Source organism: Mirounga leonina, unplaced genomic scaffold (genome assembly GCF_011800145.1).
Source record: "Mirounga leonina isolate KUSES-001 unplaced genomic scaffold, KU_Mleo_1.0 Mir_366, whole genome shotgun sequence".
NCBI classification, from domain to species: Eukaryota; Metazoa; Chordata; class Mammalia; order Carnivora; family Phocidae; genus Mirounga; species Mirounga leonina.
Genome location: NW_023270709.1, coordinates 7196450 through 7221591, shown reverse-complemented (window position 1 = coordinate 7221591; position 25142 = coordinate 7196450). Strand labels below are relative to the sequence as shown.

At 44.3% G+C, this 25142-nt stretch overlaps 1 protein-coding gene across 3 annotated transcripts in view; it reads right to left on the bottom strand.

The window, feature by feature from the left end:
• The window catches only part of CDYL (chromodomain Y like), a 173627-nt gene that overhangs the window by 10396 nt on the left and 138089 nt on the right, over nucleotides 1-25142 (bottom strand). For 2 of the 3 annotated variants that reach the window (XM_035030768.1, XM_035030767.1), the window contains exons 3-5: nucleotides 8382-8638; nucleotides 6881-7053; nucleotides 1111-1321 (exon numbers count right to left, since the gene is read on the bottom strand). In XM_035030768.1, coding sequence (XP_034886659.1) covers nucleotides 1111-1321; nucleotides 6881-7053; nucleotides 8382-8638 — 641 coding nt within the window. The remainder of the gene's footprint in view (nucleotides 1-1110; nucleotides 1322-6880; nucleotides 7054-8381; nucleotides 8639-25142) is intronic. The other variant, XM_035030769.1, reaches the window with a different exon arrangement.

Here is a 25142-nt window from a genome sequence, read left to right as displayed (position 1 = left end):
TCTCATCATACTTTTACCCGCGAACTTGAACATCTAGGTGGTTCTTGCCTGTACAGTCATCAGTGGCTAATCCCCCTCTATGTCTTTCCCTGGGAAGAGCGGCCCCCCTCAGTGTGTATGAAGAGGTGCGTACGAAGGACCAAAGGGTGGACTGTGGTGGACACCGGGATGTGCCGCTGAGGTCCGCCCGAGGGAGGGCTTGCGGTCCCAGCTGTTGGCAGTGCTGTCAGCAGCCAGCCCTCAGCTCCCTTCGGGGACGCCCTCCGCCGCAGAGAGCCGCCTCATCCACGGTCACGGCGCTCTTCCTGGGCAGCCCACACTCGGTGATGATGGACACAAAGGAACCAGCCGTTTCAGCCCACTGTGGGACAACTGTGACAGGCCATCCATGCCCCAGAGCTCCCCAGAGGTGGCCCAAGCTTTGCTGGGCCTGCCTTCCTCTGTCCAGCCCCCTAACTGCTGCCATCCTGCCAACAGGTGTGGACTATGGAATACTGCTCCACCATGACAAACTCCGCCTCAGTGTTGGCTTTTGAAGACCCTAACCCGTGACACCACCTCTTGCCCTACTTCATGGAGTAAGAAATGCAATGTGCGTAATTGCTTGAAAAAAATCAAAAGCTACAAACACTCTTATTATGGATGGCTTAAACAGTTAAAAAAAATAAAGCTCCACAATCAGATGGGAAGACTTCTCTTATCCTAATCAACTTAGCTCCTTCATTGCTTTCTCTTAAAAGTGCAGCTCTTAGGTTCTTAGGTCAAGAAACTTTTAGTGGCACACTCTGTTGTTTGGATTACAAACTGGGTATTTACTAATAACGGATATCAGTGTCAATTATGCAGAGAGAGACTGCTCACTGAATAAGGTCCTTCTCTAGGAAACGATGCAACCCAATGTCAATAAATGTTCTATGAACCAAAATATGAAAAACCTCCTAAGATTTCATGAATTAAGAATATGAGTTAATGAAGAGAATTGAACTACAAGGTTCATTTGGTAGGAAGTCCCCACAAAATGACACCCTATATACATTTAGAAAAACAATGACCAAACTAGATTTCTTCAGGAAGTCTCCTAGAATAATTTTAAAAAATAGAGGTACTCACAGACGCTCCTCCCATAATCTTGGGAAACATAACGGTGGAACAGCCATCTGGACTCTGTCCGAAGGTAGTATAGGGTGTCTGAAACCAAGCCTTTTCATTGGCCCAAACCACATCACAAAGAGGCAATATGGAGGCTCCTAGTCCAATGGCTGGGCCATTTACTGCTACAATTATAGGCTTCTTAAACTGAATGAAAGTATTCACGAAGTTTCTAAAATGAAAAATAAATGGGAAATTACTCAAAACATTGTGTATTTGAGCAACAGAAAAATCTACTATTATAGATTCAATATACCAAGAGGTAAACTCTACAGAAGAAATCAAGGTAAGCTGAGATTTGTTGAAGGCTCTCCCAGAAGTGGGCCATGGTCTTATTTACTGTGTGTTTAAAGGCCCGACGATACCGTGGACGCTATGCTAGAGTGGCTACAGGACCTTGTGAAGACTACGGGTGAAGTCCAGTCAGAGGCTGGCTCTTGGGCTCTAGGACTAATCCATCTTTCTCCACAACCTTTCTTCTCTTTAAGACATAAGGAGCCCAATAAACACTGTGGGCTTCCGATGACCACTCTGGAAGCTCTCCCAAAGAAAACCTGGCACGGGGCCTCCCAAGACTGCCTGGTGTTGAGTAAAGACTAGGAGGTTGGGGTTATGACCCACAGGATCGGGGTCTGGACTTGGTATGTGATTTCATGCAACTCATTGACTGGAACCACCAGAGATTTCCTGAGTTTGTCCAGAATTAGATGGAATGACTTGGGGGGGGGAGGGGGTAGAAACAAGAAACTTCCAGGCTGGTTTAAGACTGGAGATCCAAGGAAGGCCAGTAAGCAGCAGAGACACTGCCTGTACACCCCTGTGTACCGCACTGTGTGCTGGAGATTACAATTACCGCAGGACTGCAAAGGACAGCATGACTAGGGGTAGGGCAGCCTTCACAGAGGATGTGGATTTCAAAACCAAGCCAACGCTATTTTTGGATTTGTTTTAGGATCAGACTGGAAAAGTAGGCTGCTTTTCAATTTAGGGTAGGTTGGTGCCATGCCATACTGGGAATGTGCATCTTCTTCCTACCACTAGAATCTACTTTTATGTTCAGAGGTTGCTGCTCGTTATGATTTAACATGGTGAAGAAAAAGACAAACATGCACCAACAAAAACAGAAGGTAATTCCTTTAAGGCAGTCAGAGTTCTAGCTCAGAATTACAGAATTTTAAACCTGACCCCCATCTTCAGTACCAGAAATAACAATCTGGTTGCTCTCTGCAATTCAGCAATTTAAAAGCTACAGCAGATCTATTCAGATTATCTCCGGAAATCAGGACTTAACATCTTAAGTGGTCTCCCCATCTCCCCAAATAGTGACAACAAGGGATCATATAGTTTTTGGAGGGGGGGCAGGCTAGGGAAGTTTGGGGTGTGTTCGTGTGTGCTTGTGTGCACACGCGCACGTGTGAAAAACAGAAGAGAGGACGCACTGCCGAATCTGGCGGCTTGCATGCTAGCTCCAGGGAGTATTCTTGAAAGCACCGTGCAGCCAGTGCAGACCTCAGCCCAGCCCCCAAGGTCCCCTATGGTTTGTGGGCTCTTTACATTGAGTAAGAACTGACTCATTCAAATGAATGAGTTGCAGTAAGGCTTTCTAAATGAGAGCCTGAGGCGTTGTTAGAAAGATCACACTGGGTTTTAATGATACAAAGAAGAGCCAGACAACCTTTTAAATAGGTTCTTGAAATAATGTAGACAATTTACATGAAGGTACTTCACTTGTGCCACCTTTTGAGGATTCTGGGTCAATGACATGATGGAAATACATTTACTACGCTTAGTTACTGATGACTCTAGAAAAGGTCTCCATGATACAGAGCAGACGTTTTCAAAATCTGTTCCCAGGTGCCCTGGAATCACCCCGCTTTCATCTGCCTCATGTGAACAGGGGCCGAGGGGGAGCTGGGCTAGTGCTAATAACATCTGGAAACCATGAATGGGATGGCAGAGTAACATGAAAGAAATGAGCAAATATTGCAGTAAGAGAGTGACTTTATAGAGAAATGGTCAAAGAAATCAATCACTCCACAAGGCAGTGTTCCTTCTCACGTTATATGTTTGTATAAAAGAAAAAAGATGCTTCTAAAATAGATATTGCAAAATCAAAGCCTGGAGAATTGTTTGAAGCTGATTCCTCAGCCCCTCTCCCCAACTTATTTTTATTTTTGCCTGGAATGATAACTTCATCTGACATCGGTGGCTGCTTCTGGGAGGGGTAGGAATTCAGTGGCTCGCTCAGCGAAGATCATCTTCCCCTTTCAGAGGACACAACCGAACATTCGGGTATGTGAGCTCTGAGATGTCAGAAAGGAGCATGGCCTACAGAAAAATTTTTTTTTTTAAAAACCAACAACAAACTTCATAGAAATCCTTTTTTTTCTGTTTAGGAGAAACTTTCCAGAGCCACAAAGGCTTGGCCACACTGCGACCAGAGACAGGGAGGTGGGGGCTGCCTTCGGGCCCCCGGACGCTGCTCAGGAGCCTGGCCCTCAGGGAGGGCTGGGCCACTGCTTTTAGGGGGCGTAAAGCCAAGTCTATTTCAGAACTTAAAATCAAAATGCATGAGTGTTCCAATGTGTTCAATGCAACATACTGAATTCAAATTTCAGCTTTCTGGGAACTATATGTGAACTGAGCTATAAAGTCTGTGGTGGGTATGGCAGGGAAGGAAAGAGGTTATATTTGTCATAAAAGGAGTTTAAAAAGACTTCTAATTAAACAAAAGCAAACTTCTATCCATTCTTTTGAAGAATGTTCACTACTTCATGGATATCACCAAAAAAGTTAGAAAAGCACCTAAGAACAAGAGTGTAGGAACTGTCTGGGGAAAACAAGGCCAGCGGGATCTGCAGTTTCAATAGCTAGAGTTCACTGCCGGTTTTCAAGGGAGCTCTCCCTTCACTGTGAAGGTCTGGACAGGACTGAATGGGGAGAGGTCAGGTGCTTGTCAGCTTTGCTGTCTCCCCACATCTCTGCTTCTCTCACTCTGTGGGGGAAGAAGATGCCTGCCTTCTGGAGGGAGGAGGCTCCCAGTCCTTCAGACACTAAGAGGCAGCGACTGGTTCCCATAGACTTCAAAAGCCTAATGTTATAAACGGATTTATTATCATTTTGCTTTTATCACTAATGTGCTGAATGTTTTTATTACAATGAATCTGCAAGCTGGTTATGACCAGTAGTCCTGATAATGGAATTAGCTGTAGTAGACACCTGACAATCAAATTCAAACCTCATCTTCATATTTCCCACTTTTTATGGGGGGAAACTTGCTCTAGTGACGTTCTTTGTCCCAAAGTTTTAAGAAATTCAAGACAAGACACATAGAAATAACAAACATACAGCTTTACATGTAAAGCCGATCTTACACATGTAAGAATTAATTTAAATGCAAATGAGCAAGAGCAAAGGTTAAGTGAATTTGGTATAACTCATTATTTTCGTATCTTGCCAGAGTACATAAAGAAAAATTCACATTGATAAAAATATACTCATTTAAAGAACCAACTGGGTTTCCCTAAAAATTTGGCCTTTTCCTAGAAAAGCTATTTTGTGGGGGGCAAGGAGAGTGACCGGGGAGAGGGAGGGTCTGGACAAGTGACAGGAGTGGGCAGCTGCCCGAAATAAACACCTGAAGTTACCTAAAGGTAACTTCAAATGCAGTCTCTCCATCCATCTTTCCTCTGAGGTTTCTAATACCAACAATGCAAGCCTCAGCCACTGTCAAGGGCAATTCAGCTCGGGAGGAGTGGGCCGGACTAGGGCTGTGACACCGAGGTTTAGGAGTGGAGCTGAGGGAAGTGCCTCTGGGGAGAAAGGAGCCAGATCGCAGAAAGGAGCCAGATCGCAGAAGGCCCGGGCAGATGAATCTGATTCTCTATTACAGCAGAGCTCCCCCAAATCACAGTATTATGTGTAAAGTCAGTGTGAGCTTACAGAAAATCTACAAAGTCACCGCCCGAGGTAGTTTGTACTTAAAGAATGAAAATTAAACCCACGTAATTCATCCTGAAAGGATGGGATGGGTTAACAATCAGGAATACCTACACGTTGTCTTAGAGGTGCTGACTGTCAAGTAATTGTGTGTATTGATCAAGCACTTTAATTTGAAATTGATTAATAAGATGGTCTTATCCAGTAAACCACAAGTTTGAAATTATTTAGGAGACCAGAGACAATACTTAATTAAAACAGATTATAAAATTTCAAACTGTTTTTGAAAAAACAATGATCATATGATAACCTAAAACAGGAACCTCTTGTATGCGTGCATACCTCTGTATACAGTGACAAAATATATTAATTTTGAAAATTGTTATAAATGTTATAAAAGGCCAAGGCAATGCCCTGAAACCCCAAGGTATGGGGTTCCAGGACTCTGATGGGCTGATCAGGGCAGCAACCCATCAGAACCATCTTGGGCAAGTCTGTCAGAGAGATACCCTACCTCACTCTGCACCACCAACACAGAACTTCCACTAATCCCAACGTGCATCTTTAAGGATGGTTTGGGGGACCAGGAAGCCCTGTGCCCCAAGATCGGGGCATAGGGTCTCAGACACGAAGAGCCCAATAACCATCCAAAGAAGCTCAACTTCAACTCTCCAGGTATGTGGGGATTTGGAGAAGATCCAACCAAGTTTACTTTGCACGTATGTGCATCTTAAGTTCCTGTCCTCCTGTACCTCACGAAGACAAACGCACATGCAAGGGGTTCTTAGGGGTCACTCAGGGATATGTTATTTTAGGGAGGTGAGAAGGGCAGTACAATAGTCTTCCTGGTTGGTGACTGGGTTTCATTCACTTCAAATAAAATTAATTTCTGAATAATTAGATCTTTTGAAATTATACTTACAGTGATTAGCATGAGAAGTGAGGAATACGGAAACAGAATATGTCCCTGGGTATGCTTACAGCAGAGTTAGGTGATTCTGGGGAAGCTTTTTGCAATGTTATGATGTAACAGTGGAAAATCCCCAAACAGAAGAAATGGGAATCTCTAAAGTCACACCGTTAAATGGAAAAGGCAAGTTGCAAAAGAACACACAGTATAATTCCATTTATTTAACAGAACTAAAGATAAATCTATATTATCTCTAATATGTATGGAATGAATATTTGCCAGTGTTTAGAAAAAGGCTGGGAACACATAAATGAATGATGGGTCCCTGGGGGAGGGGAGCATGTGAGAGAAAGGGAACTCTTACTTTTCACTCTACATGATCGAGTTTTATGGGTAGTTGGAACTCGGGATGAACTTGAACAAGAATGTGCACGACTTGTACTAAAACAAACTTTTCATGTGATGTTATGGAACCAGCTTGTCATAAAGCCTAGCCAATTTCTTTCAGAGTCAAGCAAATGGGAAGTTATTATGTGAAAGACAGTGCATCTTTATTTAAGGGCTGAAGACAGAACATGCTCATAGTACAAATAATGGAAACTCTGGCTATATGCTATTGTCCATGCTAATCATTAGAACATTCCCGGAGTACTCACTGGGTTTGAGCCAGCCCTGAAATCAGTTATTTGCTCAAGGCAAGTAGTAATTTATGCCAGGCCCACAGAAAAGACAGATGATTTAATTAATTTTGATACCAGTGTCTCTCAGTGGAAGGAGACATGCGTTTTTCTCACGGCTTGCCGGAGCCTGTTCTCCCAGGGATGGATACACTCAAACCAAGACACTCAAACCAACCATTAAAAAAACACCATTTACGCATACCTGATAGCTTCCGCCATTTTAGTGCTTTCTCTTTTTCTGTCATCTGTTAAACGCCGGATAAAATAAATAAAGTCGAGACCGCAGCAGAAGACGCTGCCCACTGCGCTGAGCAGCACGAGTTTGCTATCGTCGGCAGCAGCTGTGCTCAGGGCACTCTGGACTTCTTTCATTACCTGGAAGTCACCAGAAGGGAAAGTGGCAAAGAGTATTTCTGATACGAAATCCTAAAAGCATTTTGTTCCTGGATAATCTGGACCCAGAGAAGTGCAGAAGCCGGATACCGTTCCCTTTGTCTACCACAATTTAAGTAATTCACAAACTTCTTCTTTTCTATAAGCAGAGATTGGGAATGCTGGGGACAGTGTAAGTTCCGTAACTAATTATGAACAGAGTATAATTAGAAAGACATGTAAATCTGAGTTACCTTAATATTCTAATCGTTGGGACTTTCAGTAGATGAGGCAAGTTACACAGGATACTTGGCACTTCCACAGTTTGGACAGCAGGTGGCACATTCAACCAGTTGAAAGAAACTAGGGTTCCCTGCCCTTTTTTTCTTTTCCCTTTTAACACCAGCCTACCACGCGTGGGACAGAAACCCCAGAAGTTTGGTGCATGAGTATATCAAGCATAGGCACATTAGCACGGAGTCGTTTTAGAAGGGCGTAAGACCACTGAAAATGATCTCTATAGAGAAGCATTTACAAATAACCAATGAAGGGACTCTGCAGTTTAAAAATGTACCGGGGACCAGCCCTGAACTGGTTTGTCATGTGACCTTGGCCAGACATACAAACTTCGTGTAGTTTGGTTTTCCTGTCTGGAAAAAAACTTGACTGAGCTGCTCACAAGTGGAAAACAACGGCCAGAATGTAGAATCTTACGAAGGCACAGCGCGGGTTCCAGTACTTTCCATCTTAGGTAGTTTAGAGTTTGTTTCTGAACCTCTGCAAGCACCTATCTCCCGGGATCCCTGAACGCCAGCTTTGCCTGGTCCTCCCGGCAACGAACACGTGCCCAGGTCCCTGCAGCGGGAACGAAGTTCCACGACGATGCCGAAGACCCGTAGCAATGATTTAACACCCTCTGAAGGGCCTGGGACCCCGGCCGTTTTAATCTTGTCTGAACAAAGCTAAAGAAAAGCACGTGCCCACATGCACTTCAAATGCGAGTCTGGGTAGGCCCCCCCGGCCCGCAGGTGAGAGCTGGTGACCTGGAGGTGGCCGCTCCCCCTGCCCAGCACAGCCCCACCCCGGGGCACGGAGGCGGACCCCGAGGCGCGCTCGGCCCCAGCTGCGCTGGCACGAGCATGCAGGCGCAGTGCGGTACGGAGCAAGCCCGCCCAGCCTCACCCCTGCTTCCTACCTTCTGGTGGGACTGCGCAACCGCCCAGAAGGCGAGTTAGAAAGGGCCCAAAGAGCACCGATTCGGCAAAGCAGGCCCCGGATACAAGGGCGTGGAGAAACATGAAGCACAAAGCAGCTCAAGGAACGTCTCTCACCTCTGGGTTTAGTGAGTTATTCTCTGACGATTTTGTTGACAACAAGATGTGGGTGAAGCCATCCTGCTTCCTGACGACAATATCTCTGTATCTGTAGGCACTTTCTGTTTGCCTCACACTGAAACGCAACCGCTTGTCAAAAGGCTGGTCTCTTCTGTCGTCAATAAATTTCCTTTTCCCGGCTGTCACTCCTGTAACAGATGTCTGTATGTTGGTTGTTCCATTGGCTGTTAATGCATCCATAAACGGAGACGAACCTGCCGAGAGTTTGAAATCACAGTGGTCTGTGATGTCCAGCTACTAATTCCCTCCCCGGTGTCGTCTCTGAATTGGGTAAAAGCGCTTATTACGAACCCACGACTTCATGTATTAAAAGCGAGGCTATTAAAAAGTCTACTTTTATTTTTACAAAAGATTTTAGTTATTCATTTGAGAGAGAGAGAGAGCACAAGAGCACAAGCAGGGGGAGGGGCAGAGGGAGAGGGAGAAGCAGGCTCCCCATTGAGCAGGGATCACAATGTGGGGCTCGATCCCAGGACCCCAGCAACACGACCTGAGCCAAAGGCAGATGCTTAACCGACTGAGCCACCCAGGTGCCCCTAAAAAGTCTGCTTTTAAAGGCATTTGTTTTCCTTCAAAGTCTGACAAGGAAATCATCCTCTTGCTTATCTTGCCTAAAAAATATAGATAGAAAGTACTTGCTGAAAAGAAGCTACAAAATTTGAGACCTCTCAAGAATGGGATTAAAAGAGAATGGGTCTCACCAAGCGTACCTATTCCAGGCTCGAGAAGTTGAAGGAAAAAAGGAAATCGGTTCAAGAAAATATTATTATTTGAGCCAAAGCCATTCAGTTGAAATTTTTTTCTGAATGCAAGATCGGTGTGTACGGACACGCCACGTGGCCACCTGTTTCTGCTGGTCCACAGGTGGGGGTGCCGTGGCCGCCACTGCAGACCACGCCCCCTTGGGGGGCACTCAAGCCTCTCAGGAGTTCTTTCTTCTGATGCCTTGGGATGTGACTGCTCTCTGCCCACTGCTCCCAGTTCCACATTTTCCAACAGCCTTCTAAGTACAATTTCAAGACAATGCTCTTTCCTGCCACATAAAGTGTTCTGCTAATTTTCCCTCCTATGTCAGTTCTCAGCATCAATGTGGTTGCTGTGCCTTAAACACATGGTCTCCTGATCTTAGTATTTCTTATAATAAAGGCAAGAGATTCATTTAATGCTTTCCTAGAGTTATCAAGTTACGTCAGAGTAAGAATTCAAGTATTAATGAATAATTATAGCCCTATTCATACGAACTGAGTATTATCTCACCTGGTAATGAATATACAGAGCCTTCGGGTAGGAGAAGAAAGGGAAAGAAATGTAAGAAAACTGGTTCAAGCTTTACTAATAAAATTAGCAGAGGTTCTTGGAGGGTCAGAAATATTTCCTCCACAGTTAAAGAAAATAAGCCAAGGCCACCAGGAAACACTCAGGAATGGACATCTAGAGAAGTCAAATAATCTCCTTCGTAAAACAACAGGACTTTCATTCAATTGGTAGAAACACTTCAGAGGTTTTTTAAAAAAAAAAAAAATTCAATTTTTTGAAATTTTGGAAGAGGCTACAGCCTCTACTGTGTGCAATATGGTTCAAGAATCTACAAATGTAAAAAGATCTATGGTAAGAGGCCTCCCACCACCTTTGCTCTCCATCTGCCCAGCACCCTCACCCTCCAGTTAGCTACCGAGTATGGTTTGCCGGGATCCTTCCACAGTGTCTTGATGTATACACAAGCAAGTAAGAATAAAAAGATTTCCACCCTCCTTTAAAAAACACAAGTGGTAGTTCACTAGACATAGTATTTTGTCCTATCTTGCTTTTATCATTTGACAGTATCTCAGAACTTGTCTTGGTGGGTCAGTTTCCTTGTTCTTTTCTAAGGCTGCATACCAGTGCACTGAATGGATGTTCTATAATCCATTTTACCGATCCACACTGCAATAAATGCTAATATTACCTTGGCCTCTGTCATTCCAATGCTGGCAAGTATTTCCAATTGAAAGAGCATTTGATAGGCTGCTGTTACCAGGAACACAGGGTATCCTGAATCTGAGGAGGCTAGCAAGGATCCTTTTTCTTTAACTTTCAACCTCTCCTCCATCAGAACCTTCCCCATCTGTGTTCTCTCTGTCCACAATCTTCAACACACTCCACTGTAGCTAGAGGCAACATGACCAGATGACTTCTTGGGTAACAGGGAAATGGATCACAGATGACCCTGAAACCATTAAGCCTGGGCGCCCAGGAGATGGGGCACCACAGGGGAGTCTCACGTAGCCGGGGGAGGAGAACAGAAACTTCATTTTATCTACAGTTATTATTCAGGTGTAGATGCCCCAGAGATCAGAAGTGGGGGCCGGAGAAGTCAGGGTGGAGATGAGTACTTGGGAGCTGGTGCCTGGAAATGATGGCTGAATCGAGAAGCAGGAGCTCCAAAGGGAAGAGCGAGGAGCTGGAGGGCCACGTGCAGGGCCAGGAGGCAGCGGGGAAGCAGAAAGGCAGTAAGAGGCTCCCCTCAAAGGAAGGGGAAGATGCTGTGGCCATGAGGACCTGTCAACAGTGGCATATGCCGCAGAGAGGTGGAGGAGAAAGGAGGCAAGGCAACGGAGGGGAGGTTAGAAGCCATTACTAAACTCGGGCAAGCAGTGTCACTGCAGTGCTAAGGGTAAAAAAGCCAGACTGCAGGATACAATGAAAGACAGATAAAAGTTGTTAAATAAAAAAGCATGCCTGTTCAAATCAAGAATCTGTTAACATGCTGTTTTAAGGAGCACAGAACTACAATTGCCAGGTGAGAGGATGCTGATCTGGAGGAGGGGATAGATGACAACGCTGACTTCCCTGCCTAAAAAGAGACCGCACGGGAGCCATCCTGTGCAGAGGCAAGCCGGAGGCCGCCTGACTCGGAGGCGAGGGTGATGGGACAAAAGCAAAGTGAGTGGGGATGGGCTGGAGGCTGTGGCGTGCCCAGGAAGGGGCGGTTCTGGCAGACAACACAGGCCAGTGTGCTCGGAACAACAGGTGAGAGGGTCTGGATTTTTAAGAGTTACTAACCCCGAACTGAATTAATTGGCACTGTATCAGAAGGTAGTGAGAAGGACCCAGCAACACAGGGGAAGGGCTGTTGAGGGCCAGGTAGCTATTTTCGGCCAGGACAAAGTCTGCTGACTTTGGATTGGCCCCTTTTCCCCCTGAACTGCTCTTGCTTCTCTCAGTCTCTTTTGTTTCCTTGTTTAAAAGGCACGCATTCCTTAACCCTACAGGCAGATTTCCTGGGGGCTTCTTTCACAGAAGCAGGATTTCTAGGCTATGGGGTCCATGTTGCCTTTATATGTGAGCTTCACAATAAGCCCATTTTCTTTTCTTGGAGGCAACAGGTCCTATGGAGCTATCCGTGGTTCTGCAAATGTGGAAATGGATTCATGCTGGCTCATGCTGACCAGGCTTGTTGAACTTGGCCTTAACCTCCTTGTTAAAACTGCACTGGTTCACTGGTGCCATCATGGTCCCTGCTGATTGCAGGCCCTGTGATCTTGCCAGTGCCTCAACTACCACACCCACCCCAGCAGGACTCCTGGGACCCTCTGTTATTTCCCTCTGGGGCCATGTAACATCGAACCATGCCCTATGTGGGTAAAGTGTTCACAGCAGGGCTGAGTCTTGGAATCGGACTGCCAGCATGAGCTGGGTCCTGAACCCCCCCCGAGCCCCTCCCCCACTGTCATCTGTGCCCCTCAGCCCCTCACTCATGACAACCCAGCCATGGCGGTCTTTCACCCATTCTGGCTTCGTGCTCACCTCAACGCCTTTGTACTTGCTGCTCCCTCTGCCTAGAATGTCCTTGTCCTACAGCCTCAAACGGCTGGTTCCTCCTGCTCGTCTGGATGGCAGCTTGAGCATCGCGTCCACAGACGAGCCTCTATGGAGTGCCCCTCTAATGTGGGCCCCTCTCAGCTACACTCACGTTGCCCCCATTTGTCTTCCTCACAGCCCTCCTCACCAAAGGTATTTCTTCCTCATTTGATTTTTTTTTTTTAAAGATTTATTTATTTGAGAGAGCGAGAATGAGAGAGAGAGAGAATACATGAGAGGGGGGAGGGTTAGAGGGAGAAGCAGGCTCCTCGCCGAGCAGGGAGCCTGATGTGGGACTCAATCCAGGGACTCCAGGATCATGACCTGAGCCTAAAGCAGTCGCTCAACCAACTGAGCCACCCAGGCGCCCCCTCATTTGATTTTTGATTCATGGTGTATATGTTGTTGCCCTACTTCACTGAGCTCCTTGACAGCAGGGTCCCTGTCTGTCTCCTTTGCTAATGTACCCTCAGGGCTTGGAACACTCAATACTGAAGAAATGAATGGAAAGGCCCTTCAAGTCCCATCAGCCCGGCTCCCTCCACGCAGGGATGAGAAGTTAAGTGGCCTGCCCAACGTCACACGGCTGATCACCTGATGCCAATCCGGGGACAGCAAGCAGTACGCTTTAGAGCACAATCAACTGCTAATGACCAACCTAAAAGGTAAACACTGAGATTCAGAGAAAAATGCCCTCCACACGTAAACTGTGTGAAAATTTACTGTGACTCCCTAGAGCAAAAGCTCTGATGACAAAGTGGAGCAAATGTTCTCAGTGAGCTGACCGTTCCTTCAGGACCTGGATTCAGAGACTACTAAATGCCTTCCTAGGATTTACTGGCAGAAAAGCCAGCGAGGAACAAACCCATTTTAGTGCCTCTCCTAATAAATGATATTCTTTTAACATGCTTGAGAGCAAAAAGGATCCCCTCAAACATGTGTTTGTTAACCTGTTAGAATTCACTGCTTCAAAAAGCATGTCTCTCTAAAAATGAAATGCGCCTTCTGCTTCCAAACCTAAAGAAACAGTAGCTGCATTTCTAGCAAGAAAGAGAAAACTGGAAAAAAAAAAAAAATTTATCCAACAACTGTTTCAGATGCTGGACAACAGGCAGGGCAGGACCACGTTCCCAGCATGAAGGGGACCAAGCATGGTGAGCCCAACAACGTCCCAGGCTTTCTGCCTGGAGGCCATTTCCACACTGTAGGTACAGGCAAGGGACACCGTGACAGCCCAGCGGAAGTCCTAAAATCAGGAGGAGCTCAGGAGGCTCTACTTTGTGGGGTGGGGTACTGAAAAGGAGGGAGCTCCACAGAAAGTTCCAGAACTGCCTAGGGATCCTCTTGAGTCTTTCTTGAACACCATTCTGAGTATGCACGAGGTGAAACTCCACAAGGTTTGGCAGACAACAACTTTTGAAGAAAAAATTACCTATAAGCCATATAACTGCCAAAGTGCACATGGGGCTGGGAGTTGTCACCAGCCAGAATGGAGAGACTAAACTGAACACCCGGGACACTGGGTTGAGACCCCAGAACAGGCACATATCAGTAGAACTAATCTAGCTCTAGAACAAAGGATACTCTAGAACTACACTAACAACACTTAAAAATAAGCCTTGAAAGGATCAAACTGATCTGCAAGTTAACAACTGGCTGTCAGAACAAAACTAACACTTTTAAAAGCATACAAAACCAGCGCCCCAAAATGTAAAAGTCCCAACATTTAGCAGCCAAAAAATTACAGACATGCAAAGAAGCAGAAAAATCGGACCTATGATTAAGATTAAATCATTTAATAGAGATCTAAAAATGAGAGGCGATGGAGTAACAGAAAAGGACATTTCCAAAATGGTTATAAATCACCTCAGTGTGCTCAAGAATTTAAATGACAACATGAACATATGAATTTCACTGGTATGTTTAACAGATTAGATGCTACACAAGAAAAGATCAGAGAACTTGAGACCTATCACCAGATTCTATCCAAAATGAAGCACACAGAGAAAAAAGAAAAACCAAACAGTAGAACCCAAGTGCCCTTAGGATGACATCAAACAATCCAGCATATGTATAATTTGAGTCCAAGAAATGGTGTGTGCATGTGTGTAAAAAACATTTGCAGAAATCATGGCTCAAAGTTTTCCATATCTGGGGCATCTGGGTGGCTCACTTGTCAAGCATCTGCTTTCGGTTCAGGTCATGATCCCAGGGTCCTGGGATCGAGCCCTGCATCGGGCTCCCTACTCGGCGGGAAGCCTGCTTCTCCCTCTCCCACTCCCCTTGCTTGTGTTCCCTCTCTCGCTGTGTTCTGTCAAATAAATAAATAAAATCTAAAAAAAAAAAAAAAGTTTTCCATATCTGATGAAAACCAGAAGCTTACAGACCCAAGAAGCTTAACAAATACCAACCAGGATAAACACAAAGAAAACAAAAGTAAGGCACATCATAATCAACCTGCAAAAGCTAGTGATAAAGAGAAAATCTTCAAAGTAGAGAGAGAGAAAAAGACCTACAGGTAGAACAACATAACAACAACTGCATATTTATCTTTGAAAGTAGAGAAGACCGTGGAAAAGGCATGGCATCTTTAAAGTGCAGGAAGCAGGGGCGCCTGGGTGGCTCAGTGGGTTAGGTGTCTGCTTTTGGCTCAGGTCATGATCTCAGGGTCCTGGGATTGAGCCTCACGTCGGGCTCTCTGCTCAGCGGGGAGCCTGCTTCTCCTTCACCCTCTGCCCCTCCCCACCACTCATGCTCTCTCTCTCAAATAAAATCTTAAAAAAAAAAAAAGTGCAGGAAGTAAAAAATAGCATATAGCACACATGCAGCCTATTTGTCCTTCAGAAACAGGAGAAATAAAAATTTTTCCAGACGAAAGAAGAGAAAATTGGTAGCCAGCAGACCTGCACTACAAGAAATGCTAAAGGAAGTTTTTCAAGGAAAATGAGAGCTGACAGAAGCTTGGACATACACAGAAGAATGCAGAGCACCAGCAGTGGTAAACATATGGGAAAAAGTGAACCTGCACAGACTGTAGCTAGGTTTAGTTAACTATAAGTAGGAGGCAATAACTGGCCTCCTCACAAAACCACAGCAAACTAACCAGAGTGAGTAAAAACCACTCTGTGTGCACTACATAAATACGTGACGGTATCCTCAAGAAATCAACCACTTTCTGGAAAAATATGAATTCTCAAGACTGATCTCGGACACAACAGAAACAAAGAGAAAGAATAACTGAGGAAAGATAAAAAGTAAAGTTGAAGAACTGCCCCCAAAAGCGCTTTGGGGCTGGGCACGGTAGGAGCCGTGGACTACAGAGGAAAACGGCTTCAAGGTTCCGAGAGAAGGAGGAAATCTACCAAATTCATTTTGTGAAGAAGAGAATTTCACTCTGATGTCCGGACTTGACGCTGATAACACAAAACAAAACCACAGGTCAATTTTACTTATGACTTGTGACACCACAGTGCCATTTTATTAACACCAAATATTACAAAGCTATCTATCTCGATTTTAATTCTAACAGACTTCCAATTGCAACCTCAGTGGCTAAGATTTGGCTGGAAAACAAGCTAAGAAATTTTTGAAGAGAATGAGTGAAATGCACCTTGCTAACTATATATTTATAGCTTTAAGGGCATGGTTTTAGCATAGAAGATGACCAACTAGATTTAACCTAGGACTAGTTCCTATGATGATGACAATCTACGGCGTTACAGATAAATAGAAGTCGGTAAGGATCATTCAATAAGTGGTAATGAAAAAATCAAGTAGTTAATTTTCTTAAAACAGTCTATGTTGTTACTCAAAATAAAACACAGACACACGCAAGAGATGAGCACAGAAAAATTCATTTCAAGGAATAAAAACACCAAAACACAAAAAATTGATCTCACAAATAAAAAATGAAACGATCTTTTCTACCTACGGATTAGGAAACCTTTTTTTTTTTTTTTTAAGATTTTATTTATTTGAGAGAGCGAGGAAGAGAGAGAGAGAACACGAGTAGGGGAGGAGGGTAGAGGGAGAGGGAGAAACAAGCTCCCCGTGGAGCAAGGAGTCCAATGTGGGACTCCATCCCGGGACCCTGGGATCATGATCGGAGCCGAAGGCAGACACTTAACTGACTGAGCCACCCAGGCGCCCTAGGAAACCTTTTTAAATATGGCAGTTAGATCAGGACTGGTGAAGAGCACACATACATAAATGGATACACTTCTGGAGAGCGATTTTTATAAGGTGTGTCCACCAACCTCTGCCCTTGTAATTCCACTTTTAGAATTCTACTTCTAACAAAAGAAAAAGAAATTAGATGAGGGCATGTTTTCACTTATTCAAATAACTTTATTTTTAAAATGGAAAAACTGTAAAAAGCCCTAACTCTAATAGTAAGGAAATGGTTCAATGACCAACGAGACACATCCATCCGCCTGACACATCATGGGGATGTTCATGAAGACTGTTAACATCCAGGTCCGTAAGTGTGTTACAGTAGTTACCATTTACATTATATGTTACATATGCCAAGCTTTTAACATAAATCTGATTTAAATCCATCAGGGGACACCTGAAAGTGGGGCTGCATCTGCAGATCTGTCTCTCAAGCTTGTGTTCTTTTACTTTGTTACTCCCAAGATTATATAGCAGAGAAATGAAAATGAAAGATATCAAAAGGTGTAAGTAGTGTAATCAACAATGTTTACATGTGAGTTTATTAGAAATGCAGATACGTGAAAATGTTAGTAATGGCTCTTTCTTGGTGAAAGAGATACGGGTGATTTTTATATTCTTGGTATTTTGTAAATTTCTACAATATCCTACTGATGTCAGGGGAAGGAGTACTTGAAAACAGACTATAGCAACCAAAATCCAGACAAACATTTCTGGGATATTATTTTTAAATAGGTAAAGATTTATTGGTATTTCTCTAAGTGTATTATAGTTTAGGGTTGTTTAATCCAAAGTTCGTAAATGTAGTATATTGTTAAGGCAGTTATGGGTCTGAGCTGCAGGAAAGTTCAAAACCAGCTGTTACTTTCTTTAGTCTAAAGTTACAGAGCAAGCACTACAGAGTCTATAGAATTATTAACCCTCCTTTACAGAGTTTAACATTTCAAAACATTGTCCTCCACATCTTCTAGACCTAATCCTATTTAGCCATACAAATGCCTACCACTTATTCAGATTATATAATCTGCAAACTGAAATCATTAACAGAAAACTTGGAACGTGGAAGTAAAAGGGAGGCTTTAAACATCAGTATCCCTTTTATCCATAACATGTTAAATGAATGAAGACTTTATAAATAACTATAAAAGTCTCTTTGCTCCAATTCCTTCAAATACAGGTCCCTGTCTGTAGGGAATCTCTGGGTCTAAGGCCATATATGCTTATTCTGAGCTGTCTTTATAAAAGACAGTAATGTATGGTCAGGGCTGCTATAATGCTTTGCTCCAACATGACTGATCTATTAGGAACAATTCTGAGCATACTGCAAATTTCACCTTCTGTTTATGCCTGATTTTGTCTGGAGACAGCTGAATGTACGACCACAACTCAGGTGACTCTACTTGGGCAGGAACACACAAAACACACACCTCCACCAGCCACCCCCGCTTTCTGTGTGCTTTCAAGATGCCCCTTCCACTGCCTCACAGTAACCCTTCCCGCGCCCACTTCCACCAGCAAACTGCATGTCTCTTTCACGATAACGTGCCATATTTATTGCAGTATTTACGTTTTTCTTAACCATTTCATATGTCCAACTGTAGTACTACTTTTATTAGGGTCCTTCCTTATTTTTAAACATGCCAGTGACACAGTTTTTGAGTGCTGGGCTCCTATCCATTTCCCACCTAAGCCTGGTGGTTTTTAGTGCATGATTTTGCATAGTGTGGTAATTTTCAAGAATGCATACGTTTGCATTAAGCAGGACTGGCTGTAAGTTTTCTTTCCGCTGCTCAGTATCAAAGTCATTCTTTTTGCCTCAGTCGAGAAAGAATTTATTCACAGTCACGTTTTAGACCTGGCCTTAAAAATAAAGCCATCTAACTAACGATTTGCTTCAAGTGGCCATACATAAACCAACAAGCAACTGCTCAATGGGGAATGAGGATGGAAATGCGTACGATCAAACTCCACATTCAGAGATCTTTGGTCTTCATTAGTCCAATCCTTCCCGGAAGGATGCAGGGGCTCCACCCAAACGCTACTACTGTTGTCCCCACCCCACCAGAGTGGGCTTCCACAGCAAAGGGCCCCAAGGTTTCCAGAGCTGAAGGGAGATTCTCCAACTGGAGAGAGCAAAGTGTTGTGTGTTTGTGTTCCAAAGCCCGTAAGCGCGCTCAGCTTTCTCTGTGTGATCCATTCCTTTGTCCTCAACAGCAGGTTGCTCCCAAATCTCTATCTCTACCCACAAATCCGTCTTTAGAGCTCCACGTTCACTTTCAAGCTAGTTACATCCCTTTTTGTTTCAAAGAGCAATACCTGCCACCACAATCCTCCCCAGGAGACCTGTGTTTAAGGGCAATGGTACCTGAAAGGCCATCCCAGCCACCCTTGATGTGAGGAGGAGCTCCTCCCCTCCCCTTCAGATCACACTGCTGGCCACAGCCACATCTTTCTTGTCCCACGTCAGTTAGGGGGGACATCTAGTCCCCACTTGTCACCCTGCAGGAGGGTTAGGAGAGTGCAAATGGTGTTTAGAATCTGTCAACACTTGTTTTCCTGTGACTCGAAGCCTACCTAGACTCTCCCTGGTAGGTCCCTCAGGATTAGCCCACAGGATAGGTCCCCTACCACAGGTAAGATGTGCCTGACGACCACCTGCAGCTCTGGATTTGGGATTCAGAGATCAAGTGCAAGCTCACTTTTACATCACCACTGAGGCCCCTGAATGCTGTGCTTGGGGATGCTTTATTTTTGTACAGTGTGTTAGGACAAACCCTAACTTAGAAATGTAAATTAGCCACTTAAGACATGGAGCCTCTTCATCATACACATTTAATGTAATCAAATTGAAATATAAGAATCGTTATCATTAAGAGTAAGTCTGGGGGTGCCTGGATGGCTCATCGGTTAAGCATCTGACTCTTGATTTCAGCTCAGGTCGTGATCTCAGGGTTGTGGGCTCGAGCCCTGTGATGGGCTCTGCTTTGTCCTCTTCCTCTGCCCCTCCGCCAGCTTGTGCTCTCTCTCTCTCTCTCTCAAATAAAATCTTAAAAAAAAGAGAGAATAAGTTGGTTCAATTCCTTTTTTTTTTTTTTTTTAAGATTTTATTTATTTCTTTGTCAGAGAGAGAGAGAGCACAAGCAGGGGGAGCAGCAGAGGGAGAGTTCGGAGAAGCAGGCTCCCGCTGAACAGGGAGCCCGATGGGGGACTCGATCCCAGGACTCTGGGATCATGACCTGAGCTGAAGGCAGATGTTTAACTGACAGAGCCACCCAGGCGCCCCAAGTCTGTCCAGTTTCTACTGCACAAACACATCTCCCCTGTCCTGTCCATTCCCAGTGTCTGGCTATGCTGTGGATGCACCAGATTCCCTGCCTCCCCGGCGCCCCGCCCCGCCCATGTGTTCTAGTCATTACGTACTACTGCTCCAGCCTCTGGACCCCGAAAGATAGTACAAGTAGCACAGCAAACGGGAGGGAAGGCCAGACTATCCTTGGTGACCACCACCACACTCTCCACAAACGTGCTGGAAACCACAGCAATGTTCTGCCAGATAAGCTACTTGCCCAGGCCAGGCGAAACTGCCAGAGTCATTCCACGATCCTGATGCCTGAGGCAGGTGCCTTCCTATTCCAGCAGTCGCAGCGACTGTCGTCCACGCTGGGTCTAGATGAGAAGGCCCTTTTCTCCTAACCATTTCAGTATGGCTACCCTACACCTAGACTGTTCATCAGCTCTGGGTTTCTTTGTCGAGGGGTGGACAGGTGGGTGGGTGCTGTATGACCTTCCCCCGTGCTATACACAACAGTGCTTTGCAAGCTCTGGGACACAAAATCCATTTCGTGGATACCAATCAGTATTCACGTACTTAGAAAAGACTAGGAAACACCAGAGACCGTGGCCTAGCAGCACCCAGGCCAGCAGATGACAGGTATGTCTTACTGCGGCTGCACTGGAGAAGTTTGGGAAGGCTGCTCAGACTGCCGAGCACCGTGCAAGCAGCAACCATCGAGAGAGAAAGCCCGGGCAGTGCTTCTGTGCATGGCCCTCACAAGGGGTCCCCCTGACGGCCCCAACCGGGCCGCGGTGTCGCCTGTTGAACCCTCCAGCACTTGTCACACTGGGCTGTGAGGAGCCGACTCCCCTGAGGAGGACACCTCTGTGCCTGGACCCCAGCATGGCACGTGACTCCTGGGTAGCATCTGATAAATGAATAAATCTGGGATCCAAGCACCCGTCAATCTGATCTGCATGCTTCTGCTTTCTCAACAGCGTCACCAAGGTCTCCCCTCCCTGGCGTCATGTCTTCCCTCACTTGGCAATGGGAAGAAGGGACAGATGCATTATCACCCTGCACCCTCACATTCAGTTTGTTAACGCCTCCTCAGCCCTGCCCCTGCGTTGCTCTGTTGATTCGCCTGGTTTTCATAGTGATTATTCTGTATCCTGACCACTCCATCAGCCTCACTGCTCCCTGGCTTCTAGTTTTGCGACCGGACGCTAGCCAGGGCCAACTCTTATGGCCACAATGGCTTTCCTCAAACCTTTTTATTGAGTATCTGCCCTATAAGACAAGAACCAAAAAAACCTCAAACTTAAAACTTATCGGGTCAATAATTAAGGTTTTCCATACGTTGGGGCTCGTTTGCATCTCTGACATTATCTCCTAAGAATTAATCAGCCACTCTGCTCCGGGTTCCAGGCACAAGCATTTGCATCCCAGCTATTTAGTATGAGCGAGGGCCACGCTAGCTGGCCGAGCGGGTTCCAAAACTTTGTACTGAGTGGCTACTGGCACAGTATTAGCACTCAGAAATACTCCGAACAGCTCATTCTCTAAGGAGCAAAAGAATACTTAAGAATGGAGGCTGCATAAAAGGCATTTCAGCCCGTGAGGCATACAAATCATTTCCTTGAAACTACTAAATAACTCACAAATGCTAGAAATATACTCAAAGCAGATGAAGGGAAAACCGTGAAATGAATTAAAGAAGCTGAGAGTACACAGAATTAGGAAGCATTCTGAAAATCAACAGAAAAAAGAACATAAGCTGTGGTTTCAATTAAAATCATCCTGTGTAATAAATTAACTTTCAGAAAGAACCAACCTAAAAATATTAGGTATGAAAAAGCAATGTGGAGACTTAAAAAGAAAAATACTATTTTGAGATAAAAAGTAGCAACTGATGAGACTCTAACTTTAAGATTTTATTTATTTATTTGAGAGAGAGAGAATGAGAGACAGAGCACGAGAGGGAAGAGGGCAGAGGGAGAAGCAGACCCCCTGCTGAGCAAGGAGTCCGATGCGGGACTCGATCCCAGGACTCCAGGATCATGACCTGAGCCGAAGGCAGTCGCTTAACCAACTGAGCCACCCAGGCGCCCGAGACTATGTAACTTTAAATAACCTAGAGTTAATGCCAGTTTTCTATATGAGATCAGCCTGATTAAACCAAAGAATTACGAACCAGGATATACACAACAATATAGTCTTTGATATGGGAATTACAATGTTTTGCCATTGGTAGCAGGGGTTCTCATCAGGACTAGGCAGTAGAATCATGAGGCAGGTTTTTACAAAATGCTCCTTGGGCCACATTCCCAGCTCCCCGGGGCTCCTGGGAGTGGAGCACTGGCGCCTTCCCCGTGTGATGCTGACGCACGCTGAGGGCTGAGGACCATGGCTGTAGGTAAGTGGGTTTGGTGTCTTCCACTGATGTAGCACACTTGGGGTCTAAAATAGGACATTCGGGGCAACCCAAAGGAAAACGCCTAAGTCAGAAGACGGAGACCAGATTAGCAGTAACATTTCCTCCAAATCAGAGGAAGGGTCATTAAGGTCCAAGTAATTGAAACAAATAAGAAAATGGGAAAAAAGAAAAATAATATTTGATTCTTAGAAGAAGTAGAGAACACTGGAAAGAACATAAGGAAATGCTAAAACAGATTAAAGAGGGGCATTAGGAAATGTATAGAAACTCAAAATACTCAAAGATATTCAACGTGACTGGTTTTTTTCCAATAACGAATTTATTGAGTAAGTCAAAGGAAACAGTAAAAACTCAGGACCTGGTAACCAAAAAGGAGTTTTCAGGTGCTGGTCAATACCAACAAGATCATACTGCCTTCCTCTTTAAAGACTGCATTTCAGGAAACATGCTCACAATATCAGTTAAATAGCCTCAAATAGCCTAACGGTTGGTTCTTTTATTACTTGGATTTATAATTTTTCAGTAATATCATTTAGGAAAGGTAAAATGTCGATATTCCGCTTAATCACCTTCCTTCAAAGTGGATTTCCCATTCACTGACAACTATTTCTTTTTTCTTATTCTTTACCAAAAGCAAGGGGAGAAACCCAGTGATCAATCAGACCAGTCTCTAAGAGGAGGTAAGAAGAGGTCAGAGAAATAAATGGAGGCTGAGGGACTACAACGAACACACACAGGCTCATCCATAATTGCAGGGTGCAATATGGGGCTTGTCACTAAATCCCCCCTTTACAAGATGAAAACTCAAGATCCAGAGAGGTTAACAGCCTTGCCTGAGGTCACTGAGTGGTGAGGAAGCAGAAAGTGGAGATCACACTGAGGCCCATGCACTCGATGCACAAATGTGGTCTCCATCATGCCTAGCTTCCTGATGTGGCACAAAGATACACATGTGGAAAGCTAAAGAGCAGAAGGTAAATGATATAAATGAGTGATTAGTGACAATGACGGTCTTAAATGTCTTCCAGAAGATGAGAAACATCTCCAGTAATGCTGTTTAAGACTTCACAGAGTTGGATTTTAACTGGCTCAAGTACTTTTTGCACATAGTAAGTGCTCAGTAAATGTGTTGAAGATAACTCATAAAAAAACCAGAATATGGCATATTAGGGTACCACGCTATTAGCAAAGAAACGGATGGCCAGATATAAATTCAAAGGACTTTGATGAAGGTTTGCCATTAAAAAAACCAAGATGGAAAAGAACTGGCTGAAATCAGCCTTTTAAGGGTTATACCAAGTTAAAAATAAGAAGTTAAAAAGAAAATAGACTGAATGCTGGAGGCAATGGAGAAGGCTTATAGGGGGTCAACAGCTCACCTACCTGCCTGTAACAACCAAAATTCTTACTACCTAGCCAGGCATGGGAAGGGGCATTCTGATACCTCAAAAATAGCCTAATCTTAATTTTGCTTTTATGTATCTCTCCATATCGTTTGCAAAAGTCTCAAATAAAATATAAGCAAACAATTTAAAATATTTTTTTTATCGTGGATATATGAAAAATTTACCATTTTAACTATGTTTAAGGGCATTAAGTATATTCATCCTATTTGTGCAACCATCACTACTATCCATCTCCAGAATGCTTTCCATCTTACCAAACCAAAACTCTGAACTCATTAAACAAGAACTCTCCGTTTCCCAATAACCATCATTCTACTTTTTGTGTCAATGAATCTGACTACTCTAGATACCTCCTCTATACGGAATTGTATGAATTTGTCCTTTGTGCCTGGCTTATTTATAATGCCTTCAAGGTTCACCCATGTTGCAGCATGTGTTAGAGCATCATTTCTAAGGCTAAATGACATTCCATTGTACATATAAGCCATATTTTGTTTATCCATTCATCCATCAATGGATATTTCTGAGCTGTTTCCAACTTTTTGGCTACTGTGAATAATGCTGCTATGAACATGAATGTATAAATATTTGAGTCCCTACTTTCAATTCTTTGGATAGTTCACCTAGAGGTGGAATTGATAATTCTATGGATTATATAGAAATATCTGTATCTGTTGATATAGAAGTGGATCATTTGATAATTTCATGTTTGTTTTTTTTGAAATTATATTTACTATTTCCCTAAATTAGTTAGAATGTGTTTAATTTGTAATTATAATCAAACTCTTGGAGAAGATCCAAATCATGGACTGGATGGTGATTACTTCCACTTCAGTGCTATTTTTTGTTTTCTTTTCCTGAGATTAGAAACCAGAGAATACAAGGATGTAAAATCCTTTACATGTTGAAGAGGGGTTAATATAATCAAAGATACATTGCACAAAGATCCACAGCCAATTCTGAGGGGCTTAGTTTATAGACAAAACCCTCATAAGATACATCATTTGTTTCTTTTTATGGCCAGAAATTGTTTTCTGCTAGCCAATCTTGCAGTTTTTTTGTTTTGTTTTTTTTAAAGATTTTATTTATTTATTTGACAGAAAGAGAGAGACAGCGAGAGAGGGAACACAAGTAGGGGGAGTGGAAGGGAGAAGCAGGCCTCCCGCTGAGCAGGGAGCCTGATGTGGAGCTTGATCCCAGGACCCTGGGATCATGACCTGAGCCAAAGGCAGACGCTTAACGACTGAGCCACCCAGGCGCCCCCAATCTTGCAGTTTTAATGTACACAAAGTAGTCATGTGCTTCCCTGAGGTTAGGATCCAGGCCTCATCAAGCTTGTGCCTCTGGTTCTGAGCACTAACCTTGTTATTAAGGTCACTCAGAGTTTGCTGAATGACATTGTGACAGTAGGAGAATAAGAAGAGCTTAGGGATTTTGGGGGCGCCTGGGTGGCTCAGTAGTTAAGCGTCTGCCTTCGGCTCAGGTCATGATCCCAGGGTCCCGGGATCAAGCCCCGCATCGGGCTCCCTGCTCGGCCAGGAGCCTGCTTCTCCCTCTCCCATTCCGCC